The sequence below is a fragment of the Podarcis muralis genome, chromosome 6 (assembly GCF_964188315.1).
Source record: "Podarcis muralis chromosome 6, rPodMur119.hap1.1, whole genome shotgun sequence".
NCBI lineage: Eukaryota > Metazoa > Chordata > Lepidosauria > Squamata > Lacertidae > Podarcis > Podarcis muralis.
The window spans coordinates 68587183-68606464 of NC_135660.1; the positions used below are offsets into that span (position 1 = coordinate 68587183).

The following is a 19282-nucleotide window of genomic DNA, read 5'->3' on the forward strand; positions in this document are numbered from 1 at the left end:
CCCTTGGGTGCCATGGCAACAGGAGAAGGACTAGGGAGAGCGCTGAAGCCTCGAAGACAGGCCGCAGTCCCGTCCCCCCCCCGAAGTTTATGAAATTAAAGGGGAGGGAAATACGGAGATATTATTTGGTGCCAACTTTTTTTTAAAAAAAAAAAGTTTGGTGTTTAGCATTGAGATGCAGGTTAAAAAAACACACAAAAAAACCCACCTAGTATTCGAGACCTTAACCCATTTCAGCATCTGCCACTTATGCCCAAGAGGCTGAAACTCAACCAGTAAAGCCTCCCGCTTTGTCAGGATTCCTTGATGGGGGAAAAGCTCGACCAGTTGCATTTGGGTCTGTCACGTCACAGCAAGAGCTCTGCAAGGGGGGAAAAAAGGCAACACTGCCTAGCAAAAGTGATAACGTTTTCCGACCTGCTAATATTTATATATATATATAGAGAGAGAGAGAGTGTGTGTGTACTACAACGCCTCACTAAATACGGGGGATGGATCATTTGGCCAGATTTTTATTCTTGGTACTGCTGCCCTTCTGAATTTATGTATATATGGGTTTATAATTGTATTTGATTTATATCAATGTTCCTTGCACCTATATCACGTGGTGGTGGGTGCCTTAAAATATTTTAAACAAATCTCCCCAAGACATTTGCACATAGTATGACAGAATGGTGGCAAATTGCACCGTGTTTAGAACAGTGCTCCTTTCCCTCTGTGTAGACAGGACGTCCTGAGAGCAGTGCAAGTTTTTGCATCTCAGCCATGAAAAGGACCACCAAAGATCTGTGCAGGGTTATGTATAAGTGCCCGATCTTTGTATGAACATACCTGAAATCCACATCCACAAGTAAATGGAGCACCCAGAATGGATGTACTCTTAACGAAAAAGGAATGTTGAACCTGTGGTCCTCCAAATGTTGTTGGAGTTCTAAATCCCATCAACCCCAGCCAGCATGGCCAGTGGTCAGGCATAATGGGAGTTGTAGTCTAACAACATCTGGAGGTTTTTCCCCTGTCAAAGTGGATGGGACAGAGAACATATTTGCATAAGCCTTTGTGTAACTTGCCCTTTTCCCTGTGTGAAGAACCAGCTCATATATATAGTGTAAGACTTCTTTCTCTCCATAAATTTACTATTTACTATTCCAACATTCTATTCCAACATTCTGTTTCCAGCACAGTTGCCAATCAAATGTTTGTGGAATCTTAAAAGTAGAGTATGGCCCTGTTTTTTCCTTTCCAGCACATAATATTTGCAAGTTTGCCTTGCCTTGTTTTAATGGGAGGTTCTGTTTAGATATCATAGTGAAGGCTGCAGTCCTAACCATGTTAACACAGGAGTAAGTCCCATTGGACACAGTTGGATTTATTCTCAGGTAAACATGTATAGAATTGTGCTGTTGTACTAATGTACATGCAGGAGGCAGTAGAGGACAGGAGTGCCAGGTGTGCTCTGGTCCATGGGGTCACGAAGAGTCGGACACAACTAAATGACTAAACAACAACTAGTGTACAGTTCTAACAACATCTACTCAGAAGTAACTCCTGTTGAATTCCACTTAGTCTTTCAGCAAAGGGAAAACACAATGGAAGTTCTGCGGCCACCGCTGATAAGAATTGGAGGACGTGTTTACAGGAAAAGACATATTCGAGAACAGCCACACCAGCATGAAGAGGAAGAGGATTTCTATGCAGGTATGCTAAGAATCCACAGAGTTCCATTTCATGAGACTATGATATGAAACTGATCTTGGCATTAGGACTTGAACAGAAGTACTGAATATGGACCATGATTCTCAAGAAAATGCCAACACCCATGCTGTCTGTATGGACTCAGTATAATAAAGAAACAGACACTCAAGATGATAGAGAGTGGGTCTCAAAATTCTTAACCTGTTTGTTTAATACCGGTGAGAGAATGTATGAAATATATGGATTAGAGGACAATATTATACTTAGAGTAATGTAGAGATGTGAGGGTAAGCATCAGGAATACAATTATATGGGGGCTGTAGCTCCGGAATAATATATGGGCTTTGCATATTTATGGTTATATTTTCAGATCATGGTCTCTCCAGTTAACAGAGCTGGATAGCAGGGCTGCCCGTGACTTGCTGCACAAGTCGATGCAGACTAGGGATGGGGAATCTATGGGGCTCCAGATGTTGTTGAACTCCCATCAGCTCCAGCCACCATGGAATGATTGGAGTTGTAATCCAACAGTTTTGAGGGCCACAGATTCCCCATTTGTGGAGCTGGCCATACTAGGCCTGGGGGACTATTGATATGTCATGTTTTATGGTTATTGTTGCTTTTTTTTTGTTCCCTTTGTGAATGATGCCATGGCCTTTGGCTAGCGCAACAAAGTTTATGGTGATGATATGTCTTCGTACAAGGGCACTTCATCTCTTGCTACTCTGTTATATTCATAGGAAACACAGAGCTCTCTATGCCTGTAATTATTTGTTCCTTTAACTTTGAAAGCAAGAGCTTGCCTCTGCTTTTCTGGAAGTGTATGCAATTAGTCAGACTTTTACCAAAAGGCAATTGTCACCATTGATATCACAGTCTTAACTCACAGTTTGGAGTGGAATTCAGCACACTGCTGAAAAATGCCAACATTAGTAAGTTGTGTTGAATTGCTAAATATTTCACATTCTGTTATGGAGTGGGAGTTAAAGCTCTATTGTCAAGAGGCAACACTTGTTTTTGTGCCGAAGTTTGCTTGCATTTGAAACTACTGTTGTAGTCACTTTAACGGAAGCACCAGATGGGCTTCTGAGGAGCCATCCTGCCCTGAAGGGTGGGTGGGCAGAATAAGAAGCTTAGGCATGAATTCTTGAGCAGAAAACATAAGGAGAAGAGAAACAGCAGAAAAGGAAAAAGAAAAGGGGAACAGGGTGGTAAATATCATGCTAGGTCAGAAGAATTGATGCAGTGCACACCTGATCCTTATAATGTGTACACTTGGATCCAGAATGGATATATTCCCATTCACCTAGGCAACTGAACCAGCTGCTATCATACTTTTTGCATCTTGCTTCCCAATCCCTTTTCCTTGTGTTTCATGTTGTGTTCTTTAGAGGATAACCCTTAGGACAAGGAGTGTCTGAGGCAGGTAGTGGTAACGAGATTAAATTCCAGACCTAATAGAAAAAATAAAAAGTGACAAATTGCCGGGTCTGGATGGCATTCACCTGAGAGTTCTCAAGGAACTCAAATGTGAAGTTGTAGATCTTCTAACACTGTGAAGCATAGATGTCAACTTTTCCCTTTTTTAAGGGAAATTCCCTTATTCTGAATAGGATTCCTCACAAGAAAAGGGAAAAGTTGACAGCTATGCTGTGAAGTTGTAGATCTTCTATCCCTTAGACTAGCCTCCACATCTGGAAAGCTGCCAATGTAACACCAATTTTTTAAAAGGAATCTGGTGGGGGAGGGGGATCCTAAAAATTACAAGCCACTGGTGGCAAGTATTGTCAAAGAAAAAATAACTTGGCATATAGAATAATAAGCCTTGCTGAACAGAGACAGAAATCTCACCTTTTAGAGTTCTTTGAGAGTGTCAACAAGCATATAGATTGGTGAAATCCCTTTGACATAGTGTTGTTGGACTTTCAAAAAGCTTCCAACAAGGTACTTCACTGAAGATTCCTGAGTAAGTTTATCAGTTATGGAGTAAGAGGAAAGGTCCTCTTATAGATAAGGAATTGGTTAAGCAGTATGCAAATGTCACTGTGCAACACTGCACATGTACAGACACACATTTCAGGCTGTATATTTTGGTTTGCTATAAACAACCAGTTTATAATATATTTGCCTCATTTTTTTCCAGTGGCCTGCATCTTGAACACCCTTTCAGCAAATTACTTACAGTTATTAGCCTTAGCTATAGTTCTTTCTTTGGCAAACCACAGTGTTTATCAACATACTGTAAATTAAATTTAAGGTGCTTTAAAATGCTGCTTCATACAATGAAATTTTATTCCACCTTAACAAATCCGATGATGGTGAGAGTGGGATAACACAGAGGTTTGTGACATCTTTTGAAATTATATTTCTGGTTAGCTGAAAAATACCGTAGTTGCAGTGTTTTCTTACTGAGCTAAAAATATCCCATTTTCCAACATATTACAGGCCCTGCTGTTGAGACTAGAAGTCAATATCACTTTGCCTCAATTTTCAGCTTTTGGGTCCTGCATCTGTATCCACTGCTGTTCAGTGCTTTCTTAAATAAGCATTTGTATGAGGCCAAAAATTCAACAACTAGGAGAAAATTTTCTTCCACATCTCGGAGAAAAATAGATTTCCACAGGGCTATTCTGTAGATTATTTTCAATGATAATATAAAAGAAGAAAGTAAGAAAGCCCTCCAGTTGACAGCAACAGCTGCTTCCTGACGCTGTCAGGAAGACTTAAAAGTTAGCATAATGGGTGGAAGCCATTTTTGTGTGAGCAGACTTCTGCTTGTGTAATTGGATTTAACTTCCTTTCCTCTTCCTGCCAGCCCCCTCATAGGCCCCCAGATCTAGAGGATCCCAAAACCTTTGGTTTGTGACAGGGTGGTGGTCAAGTCACATTTTGTGAACGGAAGTCTGTTTGTTATTTACCCTTTAGATCAGGCACCCCCAAACTCGGCCCTCCATATGTTTTGGGACTACAACTCCCATCATCCCTAGCTAACATGATCAGTGGTCAGGGATGATGGGAATTGTAGTCCCAAAACATCTGGAGGACCAAGTTTGGGGGTGCCTGCTTTAGATGAATAGTTTCTAATCACTCCTTACCTTGCAGGTCCTGAGGATTGTGCAGATGAACCCTGTGATGCCTTTGTGGTGGAAGAGACAGAAAGAGGCTACCAATGTGCTGTGGACATTCCCAGCCCACTGTACAAGTAAGTCTCTGTGTGCATATTCAGAATTGCTAATCATGCAGCTAGAACAACAGAGGGGAAAGTCAGGTGTTCTCAGTCTTTATTATTGATTTTACAATTAGCTTTTGACAACTACTACTGGGAAATTTGGGATAAATTAGTTGCCGTAGCCTCACATTGTGGGGACTGTCCTATGCCTTGATCACCAGGAAACTGGTGCTTGTATTAGCACTTAGGATTCCAAAATGGGTAGGATGTTTAAGCTGTTAAAGTTTGGAACTACTTAATCATTTCTTTTTTAAAAAAAACTATCACCGATTCCCTTTTCTGTTTTCCCACTGTATGCTTATATAGATATATAATAGGCAAAAAAGGAGAAACAAAGAAGAAAATAGAAACAGAAACCCGAACCTCTATCATTATTCCTAAGCCTGGAGTTGAAGGAGAAATTGGTGAGTTCTGGGTTTTGTAAAAATTTGAAGGCCTTTAATTTTTATGCACAGGTCTGACATGGTGTGAAACTTAGAGATGATAAAGGCATCCTGGTACTACTTGGAAAATAAATGTAAAAACTGTCATGAAGAATGAAATTAGCTGCCTCTATAATACTGAATTCAGTATAGGAAAGGTAATATGATGTCTTCAGTGCAGAATGTCAAAGTAATTTATGTGACTATGACTGAAGGGTGGCAATTATTACAATCCCGAGATGCCCATGGGATCTTGGCTTGGATCCCAAGATCCCGTGGGCAGGTCCATGCTCAGTAGATTCTGCCCTGATGGAAGAGGAACAGAGGTGATTTTGGCTGATTCTACCTGCAACCCTTGAAAATCTGTTCTGTGGTGTTGACAAATCCACTAGAAGTGTGTAGGAAGTAGCATGGGAGCTGAAGTGGATATAGACAAAAATTGCCTCCCCCTCTTCTGCCATCAGAAACCCCTGCCTAATTAAAGACCCTCCTGCACATAGGAAAGGCTAGGTCCAAGCCACTGAAAGTATCTAGTAGTGAGCATGTCCTTCCATGCTGTGAAATTCCCTAATAAATGCCCACTATATTACACCAATTATTGCCTATTGCAGCTCATTTTTGCTCTCCCCCAGCTGCTTTTGTCCACTTAAGTCTTGGTTGAGGCCACTCATGTATTCTTTTTTGTGTCCAAATAGCTGCTTATCCCCTCACTATCTCCTACACCTTTTCTGGGTATAGGAAAAATTAAGCCACCTTTTAGAACTATGGGCTCTTTACTCTTTTATTCTAGTCCTTGTTTCACTTACTGCCTTCCTGGCATTTGCTGCCTCCTCCATATATTATCTGTCTGCTTATCTGTCTCCTGAGACTTCTGGGAATAGTCTTTCTGTACTTGCCTTCTCCTTTGCTACACCTCCAGACAATTGCTTTCTTTCCGCATTCCAAGCTCTTTCATGCACACCCAGAACAGGATGCACAAAAACGGGTTTTGAGCATGTTTGTATTAGGTTTGTTTGTATTACTGTTTTGGTGTTGATTTGAAGACTTTCAGTAACTGAATCTTCACTGCAGTTGGCCCACCTACTGTCATTTTGGCTGAAAATAAGGAATGTAGAAGCACAGTGTGAACACATTTTAAAAAGACTGAAGAGGGTCAAATTCTTTAATTCCACTTATGGTATAGCCAAAAAGTAATCTTGTGGATCTAATGTTAAGTCTGTCATTGTTGGTTGCATCCTGTTATTCAAAAGGAGGGAACTACATTTTTCTCTTCATATTTATGCTTTCCATAATTGTGCAGAGTCAGGTACCATGGTTAGCATGACATTTTTTTAAAGAAGCAGACATGATTGAATGCTTGCTATCCATTTATTTATTTCCCTCCCCTTGATTATACTTTCTGCATGTAACATTAGATATTTATTTTCCACACAATACACTTTATTCATGAAGTGTATGGACTGCTTTTACACAAATCATTGCACAGTAATAACAGTAACACACACGAAAATCTCTTTGGTGAAAACGATTGACAAAACTCTGCAGTGCATCCATAATGTGAACTGAAAACCTCAAATGTTTCCAGAGGAAGTTATTATAGAATCAGTTATTATAACAAAGAGACTCAAAAATAGTCTACTTTGATAAGAGAGAAAGTCCTGGCAATATCAATAGGTATACATAAATAAATACAAACCTGTATCAGGAGAAATAAAAATTGTATGAACTAAAGGACAGAAACATTTTAATGGTTAGATGGTTAGATTCTAGCAATACATAAATATTAATATATTAAAACTAGGGAGCTTCATCTCACACTTTGAAAACACTAGTTTGATAGTAACACTGACCCGTGTATTCAGCCGAGATAGCTCTCACCTTGTTAGGAACTGGCTTTCTGGTACAGTGGAAAATCTTGTTATTAATTCTAAACTTTTGTGAGCACATGTATCAAGCTGTCATAAATCCTGTCTTCTGTTTTGCTTGTTTCCAGTGATCACAGGACAACACCGGAATGGTATTATTTCAGCTCGAACGCGAATTGATGTTCTTGTGGAGAGCTTCCGCAAGAAACAACCCTTCACACACTTTCTGTCATTTGCACTCAACCAACTTGCAATCCAGGAAAAGTTTCTACAGTTCAAAGAGGAGGTGTTGGAGAAGTGCTCAAATGTAAGTTGCCATGATAATACTCATAAATAATCTGAGTTTAAAAAATAAGTAGTAAATGTTGCAAAATGCTACATGAGCTTGTCTAGATCGGGAGACACATTAAAAATATGTCATTAGTAACAACACTATTACCTGAGATGATATACTCAGTGTTAGCAATATGGTGGGATAATAAGTATGATGATAAGCCATGAGAGATCATAGAAATACAATTTGTATTTTGTCCCTGGAATTCGCACATTATAAAGATAAAATCCAGGATTTCCCCATTGAAGCTGCCCACATCCTTTAGTGATGAAGAAGTGAAAGATGTTTCCCTTACTAAAGCAAGTATTTCCCCAGCACTGGCACCTTGCTACTTCCAGGACCTCTAAGCTAAGTTCTGTGGCCTGTCTGTGCAGAAGGGGTCAGAAGTGCGTCCAGTTTACACGGAGTCACTTTCAGAAACTGTGTAGTGTTCCTCAAATGTTAGTATTCGTGGAAAAACAGACTTATACTCTATATGTAACTAAATTTTAAGAAAATCCCAAAAAGTTACAGACAAACCAGTCCTTTTATTATCTATTATCTATCTATCTATCTATCTATCTATCTATCTATCTAGCTGGAGATCAGTAAGTCTCACAATATATTTATGGCACACTATTTTCATTTCATGTTGAATGGTATTGGCACCTTTCTGGTGAAATTCTGTGTGCAGCCAGATAAAAAATAACTTCAAACTACTGATACTCTATTCTGAGAAAATAATTTGATAGTGCATCAGAATGTGTGAGGGACGCGGGTGGCGCTGTGGGTAAAAGCCTCAGCGCCTAGGGCTTGCCGATCGAAAGGTCGGCGGTTCGAATGCCCGCGGCGGGTTGCGCTCCCGTTGTTCAGTCCCAGCGCCTGCCAACCTAGCAGTTCGAAAGCACCCCCGGGTGCAAGTAGATAAATAGGGACCGCTTACTAGCGGGAAGGTAAACGGCGTTTCCGTGTGTGGCTCTGGCTCGCCAGAGCAGCGATGTCACGCTGGCCACGTGACCCAGAAGTGTCTCCGGACAGCGCTGGCCCCCGGCCTCTTGAGTGAGATGGGCGCACAACCCTAGAGCCTGTCAAGACTGGCCCGTACGGGCAGGGGTACCTTTACCTTTACCAGAATGTGTGACTCCAGTATTTTATGAGGGTTTAATTGGATTCCTTGAAATCTGACAACATAATCCCCTTTGTCAAAATTCATAGTCTTCACATTTTTAAAACCTAGAATTAAGTCACTGCAAGAGAGACTGGAGTCTGTGACGTACATTATTTTTTCCACACTTTTCTCTAAACTCTGTTGTATAAAATACACAGCTGCTAGTTAGTAGGAAAAAAACATACTGCTTTCGCATATGTCTCTCATTCATTTCATGGTCAGTTATCCCACCCTTATGTCACTTTATCTCACAGTGGGATGTGCCAGAAAGCAATATTTGCAAACCTATGCTTTGTAGCACGATATGGAAGTATATACAGCTGTGCAAAGCAGCGGGGGAGCTTTTAGGATGCTTAGAACCTGAATATGGTGCTAGTTATGGAAGCTGTATCTGTTTGTTCTTGCTGCTTTTTTCAGCTTCAAAATAGAGCAGTCAGTTAATGATGTCTCTATTCAAATGAGGCTGATTAACAGCCATGTTATTTAAAAAATGGAATAATATCAGGTGTTGAGATTAGCATTTCTGCTGGTTGTTGAGCAATGGTACGGAATCTTTCCCTCTCACGATAATAGTTACCATGGCAACCGAACATCCATCATTTATATTGCTGTAGTCTCATGCGTCTGTATATGCTGCAGATAACTCTCCCTCTTTTTTGCTTCATTAGAAAATTAAGGGTGTATTAAAATGTGAAAATTAATAAGCATTGTCCATCTAAGCTTTTACACTGAGCAGACAACTTGTACTGAAGATCAAGGAATATTTATATTTATTATAAGTTATTTTTATACAAACCACAGATTTCTTTCTCAGAGGAAAGCTATGGTTGCCTTAACAACATCAGAATAACAGCAATTATAATCAAAATTCATAAAAATATCATCCCAGATAACATGGAAAATAAATCTAGCACAAATAAGTTGAAATCAAGATGCCTGCTTGAACAGAAAATATATAGCTTGCCTTCTGAAAGAATAAAAGTTTGAATACAAGTGTACAAGTTTAATTTGCTAAGTTTTCTCATCAAAGCATCACAGCAAAAAAGGACCCTGCCCTTACTGATTTTATTTCTCAAGTAGCTTCTGCTACTTGCAGCTTGTGGGTTTGTCCCTTTGTTAGTGTCAGTATTTTTATATAGCACAATCAGAGTGCCTAACACTTTACAGAACAGATGAGGCAGGTCCCTTCTCTGATGAGCTTACAATATAAAGTTCAGTGGAAGACAGGGCAGGAGAAATAGAATAGAATAGATAGAATAGATTCTTTATTGTCATTACACAAGTGCAACATTGCACAAGTGCAACGAAATTGGATGCCATCCCTTAAAAACAACAAAAGCAAAACAACAACAACAACCAAACAAACCACATTCCAGCCACACCCACACCAACACCCATCAAACTCCCAGGTCACACTATCGAGTTACAGCATTCAAAAAGGCCACAGCTCTTGGATAGAAACTGTTTTTCAGTCTATTTGTCCTTGACTTGATGTTTCTATATCTCCTGCCAGAAGGCAGTAGTGCAAACAGACTGTGTCCCGGGTGAGATGAATCCTGCAGGATGTTGTTTGAGCAAGGAGGTGAGCAAGGAGGCCATGTGCGATTGTGTTGGTTTCACATATGTAGGTTAAGTTGCAGGCTGATTTCCATTAGGGCCCTCAAACTGTTGAAGCAGGAAGGATGAAGCATGTTTAAGACAACTAAAAACTAACAGAAGTTGTTGTGAACAAGGGAGCATATAATTCTAGTAGCATATAAATCAAAAGCAGTAAATGTAATGATATATGCCCAAATAAAGTCAGAAAGATGGAAAGCGCAATTTGATCAAGGCTTTAATTATTGAGTAAATCAAGTACAGTACAGTGGTACCTCAGGTTACATATGCTTCAGGTTACAGACGCTTCAGGTTACAGACTCTGCTAACCCAGAAATAGTACCTCGGTTTAAGAACTCTGCTTCAGGATGAGAACAGAAATCACACGGCGGCGGCGGCAGGAGGCCCCATTAGCTAAACTGGTATCTCAGGTTAAGAACAGTTTCAGGTTAAGAACAGACCTCCAGAGTGAATGAAGTTCTTAACCCGAGGTACCACTGTACTTGTATTAAAAAGGTAAAGGTAAAGGTACCCCTGCCCGTACGGGCCAGTCTTGACAGACTCTGGGGTTGTGCGCCCATCTCACTCAAGAGGCCGGGGGCCAGCGCTGTCCGGAGACACTTCTGGGTCACGTGGCCAGCGTGACAAGCTGCATCTGGCGAGCCAGCGCAGCACACGGAAACGCCGTTTACCTTCCCGCTGGTAAGCGGTCCCTATTTATCTACTTGCACCCGGGGGTGCTTTTGAACTGCTAGGTTGGCAGGCGCTGGGACCGAGCAACGGGAGTGCACCCTGCTGCGGGGATTCGAACCGCCGACCTTTCGATCGGCAAGCCCTAGGCGCTGAGGCTTTTACCCACAGCGCCACCCGCTGTGTACTTGTATTACATCCTCAAATTAAATTTCCAAATTAGAACGAACAAAGCCATGACCAGCTTTAGTCCCTTGAAAAAGACTATTCCATTGATCATATTGCAACAATTGATTATTGCCTTCTGAAATGTTTCTGAGTAATGACCACCAGGTGGACATACCATAACAAATTGTCATATGTAAACTTCTGTGAAAAGACTGCTTAAAGGTTGGGGAATGAATGTTGAAGTTCTGGTCATAACAACAAACTGTGGTTATTTTAAATTAGGAATCAGATGTTTCCAATCTTCTTGCTGCCTTTGGAGAAATCACCTTTTCAAATGAGTTTACTGAGACAGGGTTTCCTTTATATACAATAGATGAGCTTACTGTGCACATGGGGTTAGGTTTGAAATACAGTGGTACCTCTAGTTAAGAACTTAATTCGTTCTGGAGGTCCGTTCTTAACCTGAAACTGTTCTTAACTTGAGGTACCACTTTAGCTAATGGGGCCTCCCGCTGCCGCCGGGCAATTTCTGTTCTCATCCTGAGGTAAAGTTCTTAACCCGAAGTACTACTTCCGGGTTAGCGGAGTCTGTAACCTGAAGCGTTTTTAACCCGAAGCGTTTGTAACCCGAGGTACCACTGTACTAAGTACAGTTTCTGGTAGATGGCACCTGACAGTTACTAAATTGCATGAGACTGCCATAAGTGAAAGTAGGTCCTGTTATAGATTGTTAACAGATTGTAAAAATGGCACTTCCGGCTGGCTGGGTGGAAGTTCTTGGTCGCTTGTTGGATGGAAAAGGTGGTCTTCCTGGCATCTCTCCCTAAACCGCTTTCAAGGGCTTATGGGCCTTGATCAATGGAGGAGGATGTGGAATGGAGGGCTGAGAGTGGAAGGGGGATCCCTAAATCAGCAGAGGTACCTTCCATGCCATAGATTACACTGGTCAACAACAAATTTGTTTTCTGCATTTTTTCAGTTGGTTTAGGATGAATCTGATGCGCTGAATCCAAAAATCACATTGGTTTTGCTCAATCAGGTCAAGTTTTTGAGCTATGGCCACATGTCTTTTTTACGTTTTTGTTCACATGTACGCTTGTGTGGAGCATTTTAGAAGAAGTTGGTGGGGGTAAAATGCCATGTCAAATAATTGTTTTGATTGGAAATGATTATTTTAATGACAAGACGTATTCAGGTCCGATAGTTCTGGGTGATTATGTCGAAAAGGGATCAGTTTGAAGTCATAAAACCTCGAAATCTTCCATAAATTGGTGCGGCAAAGCATAAAGTTGCTTACCATGCTTATTTTGGTATTAAACTTGGTGACCAGGATAAAGCTTGGACGCCACACATGGTGTGCAAGGCATGCACCGAGACTCTACGTGGGTGGACCAATGGCAAGAGGAGTCTGAACTTTGGAATTCCCATGGTTTGGAGGGAGCCGACAAACCATGTCACTGACTGCTACTTCTGCGCTGTTGATGTGACTGGGATCAACAGAAAGAACCGGAGCAGCCTCAAGTATCCTGATCTTCAATCAGCACATCGTCCTGTAGCTCATTGTGATGAAATTCCAGTGCCTATCTTCGGAGAACTTCCTGACATTAGTGATGAAGATGCCTCCAGTGTTGAAGGACATGAAGAAGAAGAAGTGGTTCTTGAAGATGATGCTCCACATCCATTTTCCCAAAAGGAGTTGAATGATATACTTCGTGACCTCAGCTTGTCAAAGGACTCTGCCGAACTGTTGGCATCCAGATTGAAGGGAAAAAACCTCCCCTCTGACAGTGCTTGCATCAGCTTCTTCCGCAACAGGCATCAAGAGTACCTCCGTTTTTTCTCGGAAGAGGAGGACTTGGTGTACTGTGCAGATATTGCGCAGCTTCTTATTGAGCTTGGAGTGCCAAAGTACGAACCTAAAGATTGGAGACTCTTCATTGACAGCAGCAAGCGATCACTGAAATGTGTTCTGCTACACAACCGCAACCAGTTTGCCTCTATACCCCTGGCTCACTCGACTACACTGAAGGAGAACTATGAAGCAGTGAAGTATGTGCTGGAGAAAATTGGCTATGATCAGCATAAGTGGTTTATTTGTGTTGACCTGAAGATGGTGAACTTTTTCTTGGGACAACAGTCAGGCTTCACCAAGTACCCATGTTTTCTGTGCATGTGGATAGTAGGGACCGTGCTCAGCATTACATGAAGAAGGACTGGCCTGTGCAGGAGGAATTGGTGCCTTGTAAAGAAAGGAATGTCATCAACGACCCTCTGGTGGACAGAGACAGAATACTCTTCCCGCCGCTGCACATCAAGCTCGGCTTAATCAAGCAGTTCACCAAGGCTCTGGACAAGGATGGTGACTGCTTCACTTACTTGTGCCAGGCTTTTCCAGGATTGACCATGGAGAAGTTGAAAGCTGGCATCTTTGACGGTCCTCAGATCTGTCAGCTCATCAGAAATCCAGAGTTCGGAAACTCAATGAACGAAGTGGAACTGGAAGCGTGGAAGGCATTTGTTCTGGTAGTGAAGAACTTTATTGGCAACAATGTTTTTATATATTTTATAATATATCTATATAATATATATAATATAATATATAATATATAAAATATATAAAAACAATGTTTTTATATATTTTAAAATGTTTTATAGGGGGATTTACTTTTTACTTTGTCGTACCACCGTGAACGGTGGTTTTTATTTATGTATTTTTATTGATGTATTTTTATTTGTTCCGTTGTATTTTGGTTTGGGGCTGTATATTGAGTGGGGTGGGGATCTGTTTTGTTGGTACAATTGTTTTTGGTCTGTTTCATTTTCTATTTTGTAAATGGAGGTTGGTTTGAGGCTTGGGATTGCTACTGTAGTGGGGCGAGGGAGGTATGGCGGTGGGGGCAGATGTCATAGGCGAAGGGGATCGAGATACGGATATGCTCGTACCCCTTCCAATCTGCGCCCCATCCCGAGGGACGAAGGTAGGGTGAGCAAGGATTACTCACCTCCGTCACTGGTGTTGTGCAATGCCAGGTCTATAGGCAACAAAACCGCCACCCTGCGAGATTTCTTCATCTCGCAGCGGGCCGACCTGGCTTGTGTGACGGAGACCTGGGTGCGCGAAGGGGATACTGTTACCTTACGAGAGATGGCGCCCCCGGGTTTCTCTGTCCTCCACCAGTCGCGGACTGTGGGCCGGGGGGGAGGGGTGGCATTATTAATCCGAGAAGACTGTTCTTTCAGGGCTCTACCATCGCCATCGATCCCCGGCATTGAATGTGTTGGCCTAGTGTGGGGCTCCGAGGTGAGCTTGGCTGTCTGGCTGGTGTACCGGCCACCTAGCGCACCAGCAGCCACCCTGTCAGGCCTGCTGGAGGCGGTGGCCGGCTGGGCCTTGGAGTTCCCTAACCTATTGGTATTGGGGGACTTCAACATCCATGCTGATGCCATTCCCTCCTCACAGGCACTGGACCTGGTGTCTTCCATGGCGACACTAGGGCTCTCCCAGTTTGTGTCGGGCCCCACACATCAAGCAGGCCACACGCTGGATTTGATCTTTGGCGCCGGTATAGATGTGATCATGTCTCCTGCAATGAAGGTGCCATGGTCTGATCACTACGCACTGAAAGCCAGGATTGATTTTCCACCCCCACCCTGCTTAGGTGGTGAGCCAATTTGGGCTCGCCCGCAGAGGCTGATGGACCCTGATAGATTCCGTCAGGCTTTGCGGGACCTTGCTCCCCCTGGCGACTCATTGACTGAGCTTGTTGAGGGCTGGAATACCCAGCTCCTAGCAGCCATCGATGAGATCGCACCTAGGCGCCCTCTGCGACCCCGCAGAAACCGGGCTCCCTGGTTTACCGAGGAGCTTCGGAAAATGAAGCGGGACCTCAGACGGCTAGAGCGAGTATGGCGGGGTGCCCGTGACGGAGCCTCAAGAACATCTTATAGGGTTTTTATGAAAACCTACGAGATGGCAGTGAAGGCCGCTAAGAAGTCCTACTTCTCGGCCTCCATTGCCTCCGCTAGCTCTCGCCCGGCGCAATTATTTAGTATAATTAGGTCTTTAACGTCCCTTGAAGGACAGCCAAATTTAAATAACAATTCGACACACAGCTGTGAGGCATTTGCGAGCTTTTTTTGCGGAGAAGGTCCTGTTGCTCCGCCATGACCTCCCTGCCAATTTGGATACAATAAAGGAACTGGAGGCCCCTCGACTGTCCTTGGGTCCAGTATTGGACCACTTTGACCGGATATCCCCAGCCGATGTGGACAGACTCCTCCAAGCTGGAAAGCCCACCACCTGTCCTCTGGACCCATGCCCGTCTTGGCTGATTAGAGCGTGTCCAGACGAGGTGCGGGCCCCCCTGGGTGATATCATCAATTTGTCCCTTGGCACCGGGATATTCCCAGGGGAACTGAAGGAGGCAGTGGTGCGTCCACTCTTAAAGAAAACATCATTAGATCCTCTAGATCTATCCAATTACCGCCCGGTTTCAAATCTTCCATTCCTGGGTAAGGTGATTGAGAGAGCGGTTGCTGAACAGCTTGGTAGGTTTCTGGATGAAACATCGGCTCTCGATCCATTCCAGTCCGGCTTCTGCGCTGGTCATGGGACCGAGACGGCTCTGGTCGCCCTAACAGATGATCTCCGTAGGCAGCTGGATCGAGGCAGGTCGGGGCTGCTGATTCTTCTAGACCTGTCAGCAGCCTTCGACATGGTCGATCACGAACTCCTGGACCACCGCCTTGCCAACGTGGGGATCCAGGGCACAGTCCTTCAATGGCTGCGCTCGTTTCTCTCTGGTCGGGGACAGAGGGTGGCGCTTGGGGGGAAATTGTCATCGCGCCACTCCTTGGTGTGTGGAGTGCCTCAGGGTGCGATTCTCTCCCCGATGCTTTTTAACATCTTTATGCGCCCCCTCGCCCAGCTTGTCCGGAGTTTTGGGCTGGGCTGCCATCAGTATGCCGATGACACCCAACTCTATCTGTTGATGGACGGCCACCCTGACTCGGCCCCAGATACACTGACCAGATGTCTGGAAGCTGTGGCTGGATGGTTACGTGGGAGCCGGTTGAAGTTAAATCCTTCGAAGACAGAGGTCCTTTGGCTGGGACGGAGCGATATGGGATTGAGGGGGCAACTCCCATCTCTTGCGGGGGTGCAATTAGTGCCAACATCATCCGTTAAGAGTTTGGGTGTAATCTTCGATACCTCCCTCTCTATGGAGGCGCAGATTACAGCTATAACAAAGGCGGCATTTTTTCATCTCCGCCAAGCTAAGCAGTTGGCTCCTTATCTCTCTCTCCCTGACCTAGCCACTGTGATCCACGCGACGGTCACCTCCAGACTGGATTATTGTAATTCGCTCTACGTGGGGCTGCCCTTGAGACTGACCCAGAAACTCCAGCGGGTGCAGAATGCCGCGGCGAGACTCATTATGGGGTCTTCGCTGCGAGATCATATCCATCCGGTATTATACCAGCTGCACTGGCTCCCGGTGGAGTACAGGATCAGGTTTAAGGTGCTAGTTTTAACCTTTAAAGCCCTATACGGCCTAGGACCCTCGTACCTACGGGACCGCCTCTCCTGGTATGTCCCACAGAGAAATCTACGGTCTGCAAATAAAAACATCCTAAAGATCCCAGGCCACAAAGAGGTTAGGCTGGCCTCAGCTAGAGCCAGGGCCTTCTCGGTCGCGGCTCCAATCTGGTGGAACACTCTGTCACAAGAGACTAGGGCCCTGCAGGACCTGACATCCTTTCGCAGGGCCTGCAAGACAGAGCTGTTCCACCAGGCCTTTGGTCAGGGTGCAGCCTGACCCCCTCCTCTGGCAATCGGCAATCTGCACAGAATTTGGCTTGATGGTTGCCATTAATTTGATTTTAATTTAATTTGATTTAATTAATTTTATAATGAATGTTTTAGAATGTCGGATTATTTTGATTGTTGTTAGCCGCCCTGAGCCCAGCTTCGGCTGGGGAGGGCGGGATATAAATAAAATTTATTATTATTATTATTATTATTATTATTATTATTATTATTATTAACAATAAGGCCAGAAACTACGCAGAACTTGTCAACAACATGCTGACTACTTTCAGAAACCTGGGCTGCAACATGAGCATCAAGATGCACTACCTATTTTCACATATGGCCTGGTTTCCTGAGAACCTGGGTTCAATGAGTGACGAGCAGGGGGAGAGATTCCATCAGGACATGAAAGAGATGGAGACCAGGTATCAGGGTCGCTGGGATGCAGTCATGATGGCTGACTACTGTTGGACTCTGAAGAGAGACCTCCCTGCCGCTGAGCATTCCAGGAGTTCCAAGAAACGGAAGTTCAAGCCCTGAAGTTTGAAAAATGGTGAAGCAACATGCAATTTACGTGTACTTACCTTTATCAATGCCCACCATTCAGTTTACAGTAATCAATGTTTCTATCAGGTAATCAATATATGTTGTTGGAAAAACATTTTTTTCTCTTAAAAACATGTTTAGGATGATATGTGTTGACAAAAATCAGCTGATAATGCCACAAAAATGTAATCAATTTTGTCACAAGATCTGATTTTTTTCAAATCAACATAGCACAAAAACCTGACCTGATGGAGAGAAATGGATGCCATTTCTTGATTCAGCAGTGCAAAAAGACCCTAAAGCAGTTGTAGAAATCTAGACAACATTCAAAAAGTAAAAAATTGTTGCCCAGTGTTATATAAGCTACTATGTTGATAAAGTTACTATGGTCCCCTGAGTTCTTTTAAATCATGAGTGAGGAATTGGTGGTTCTCCAGATTTGGTTGGACTACAACTATCACCATCCCTGACCATGAGATATTTTGGCAGTTTTAAGTGTAACTTCCATGTTGAAATAAGAATGTTCATGAAACTAACATTTTTATTTGTAGTTGTTTTTTCCTGTAATGTAAGTATGAAGAAAACGTTGTCAGGGAAAGCCTCAGCAGCCTTATACTCAATTTCCTCTTTCCTTCAAATTTTAATTTCCTTCCTCTGTTTCTAAGCCTTCAACCTTTAGTATTTCCCACTACAGTAGTACCTCGGGTTAAGTACTTAATTCGTTCCGAAGGTCCGTTCTTAACCTGAAACTGTTCTTAACCTGAAGCATCACTTTAGCTAATGGGGCCTCCTGCTGCCGCCGTGCCGCCAGAGCACAATTTCTGTTCTCATCCTGAAGCAAACTTCTTAACCTGAAGCACTATTTCTGGGTTAGCGGAGTCTGTAACCTGAAGCGTATGTAACCTGAGGTACCCCTGTATATGGAACAATGATGGTTATTTATAGGGTTACAAAGGCTTGCCATTACTTTGTGTCCAGCAGAGGGCAGTGCTAGGAAAGCAGCAATAGTGGATATCTGAAACTCAGTATTTTAAGAGTCTGATGCACGACTCCTAAACATGAATGTGAAACAAATGATATTGGTTTAAATGGAATGTGTTTCCATTAAAAAAAAAAGTTTCTTAGATGTTGGAAAGTATCTTCAGTTTTGAATATACTGCCCTTACCAGCCTCTCCAGGGAGTTCCTCAACAGCTTTGGGGAGGGAAAATGTGAGACTTAAGTGGCTTGACAAGCATTGGCTGCCCAGACTTGCATGAGCAAAAATGCCTTCTGCTGTTCTTGGATGCAACTCATCAGCACACGCTGTCTCTTCTCAGTGCATTTACTTAGCTCCATAGTTCTGATGAAGTTTTAGGCTGACTTTGATTCTGGGACATTTCTCATGATTCTGGGCAAATTATTCCTTGGCTAGCATGAGTAGTTATCCCACATCAAAAATAAATAATTGAATTTAAAACTGAATTGGAAATGGCTTGTGGGCGGGAAGGAAATAAACAACTATAGTCATACCTCGGGATAAATACGCTTCAGGTTGAGCGCTTTCGGGTTGTGCTCCGTGGCCACCCGGAAGTAATGGAGCGCGTTACTTCCGGGTTTCGCCGCTTGCACATGCTCAGACAGTCAAAATGACATCACACACATGCGCGGAAGTGGCGAAACGCGACACACAGATGCGCTGTCGCGTCTTATGCTCTGTTCACATCCCGAGGTACCACTGTATCTGATTTTAAGAAGACATCTGAAGGCAGCCCTGTTTAGGGAAGTTTTTAATGTTTG

The 19282-nt window shown here is 43.2% G+C and overlaps 1 protein-coding gene across 5 annotated transcripts in view; it reads left to right on the plus strand.

Moving 5' to 3' along the window:
* Positions 1-19282, plus strand: part of ASCC1 (activating signal cointegrator 1 complex subunit 1) — a 54578-nt gene that overhangs the window by 359 nt on the left and 34937 nt on the right. For 3 of the 5 annotated variants that reach the window (XM_077930507.1, XM_028729584.2, XM_077930509.1), the window contains exons 2-5: positions 1567-1698; positions 4798-4897; positions 5231-5328; positions 7340-7518. In XM_077930507.1, the coding sequence (XP_077786633.1) occupies positions 1590-1698; positions 4798-4897; positions 5231-5328; positions 7340-7518 (486 nt within the window). In that variant the 5' untranslated portion in view covers positions 1567-1589. Of the gene's footprint in view, positions 1-35; positions 522-1566; positions 1699-4797; positions 4898-5230; positions 5329-7339; positions 7519-19282 lie in introns of those variants that run through there. The other 2 variants (XM_077930508.1, XM_028729585.2) reach the window with 2 other exon arrangements.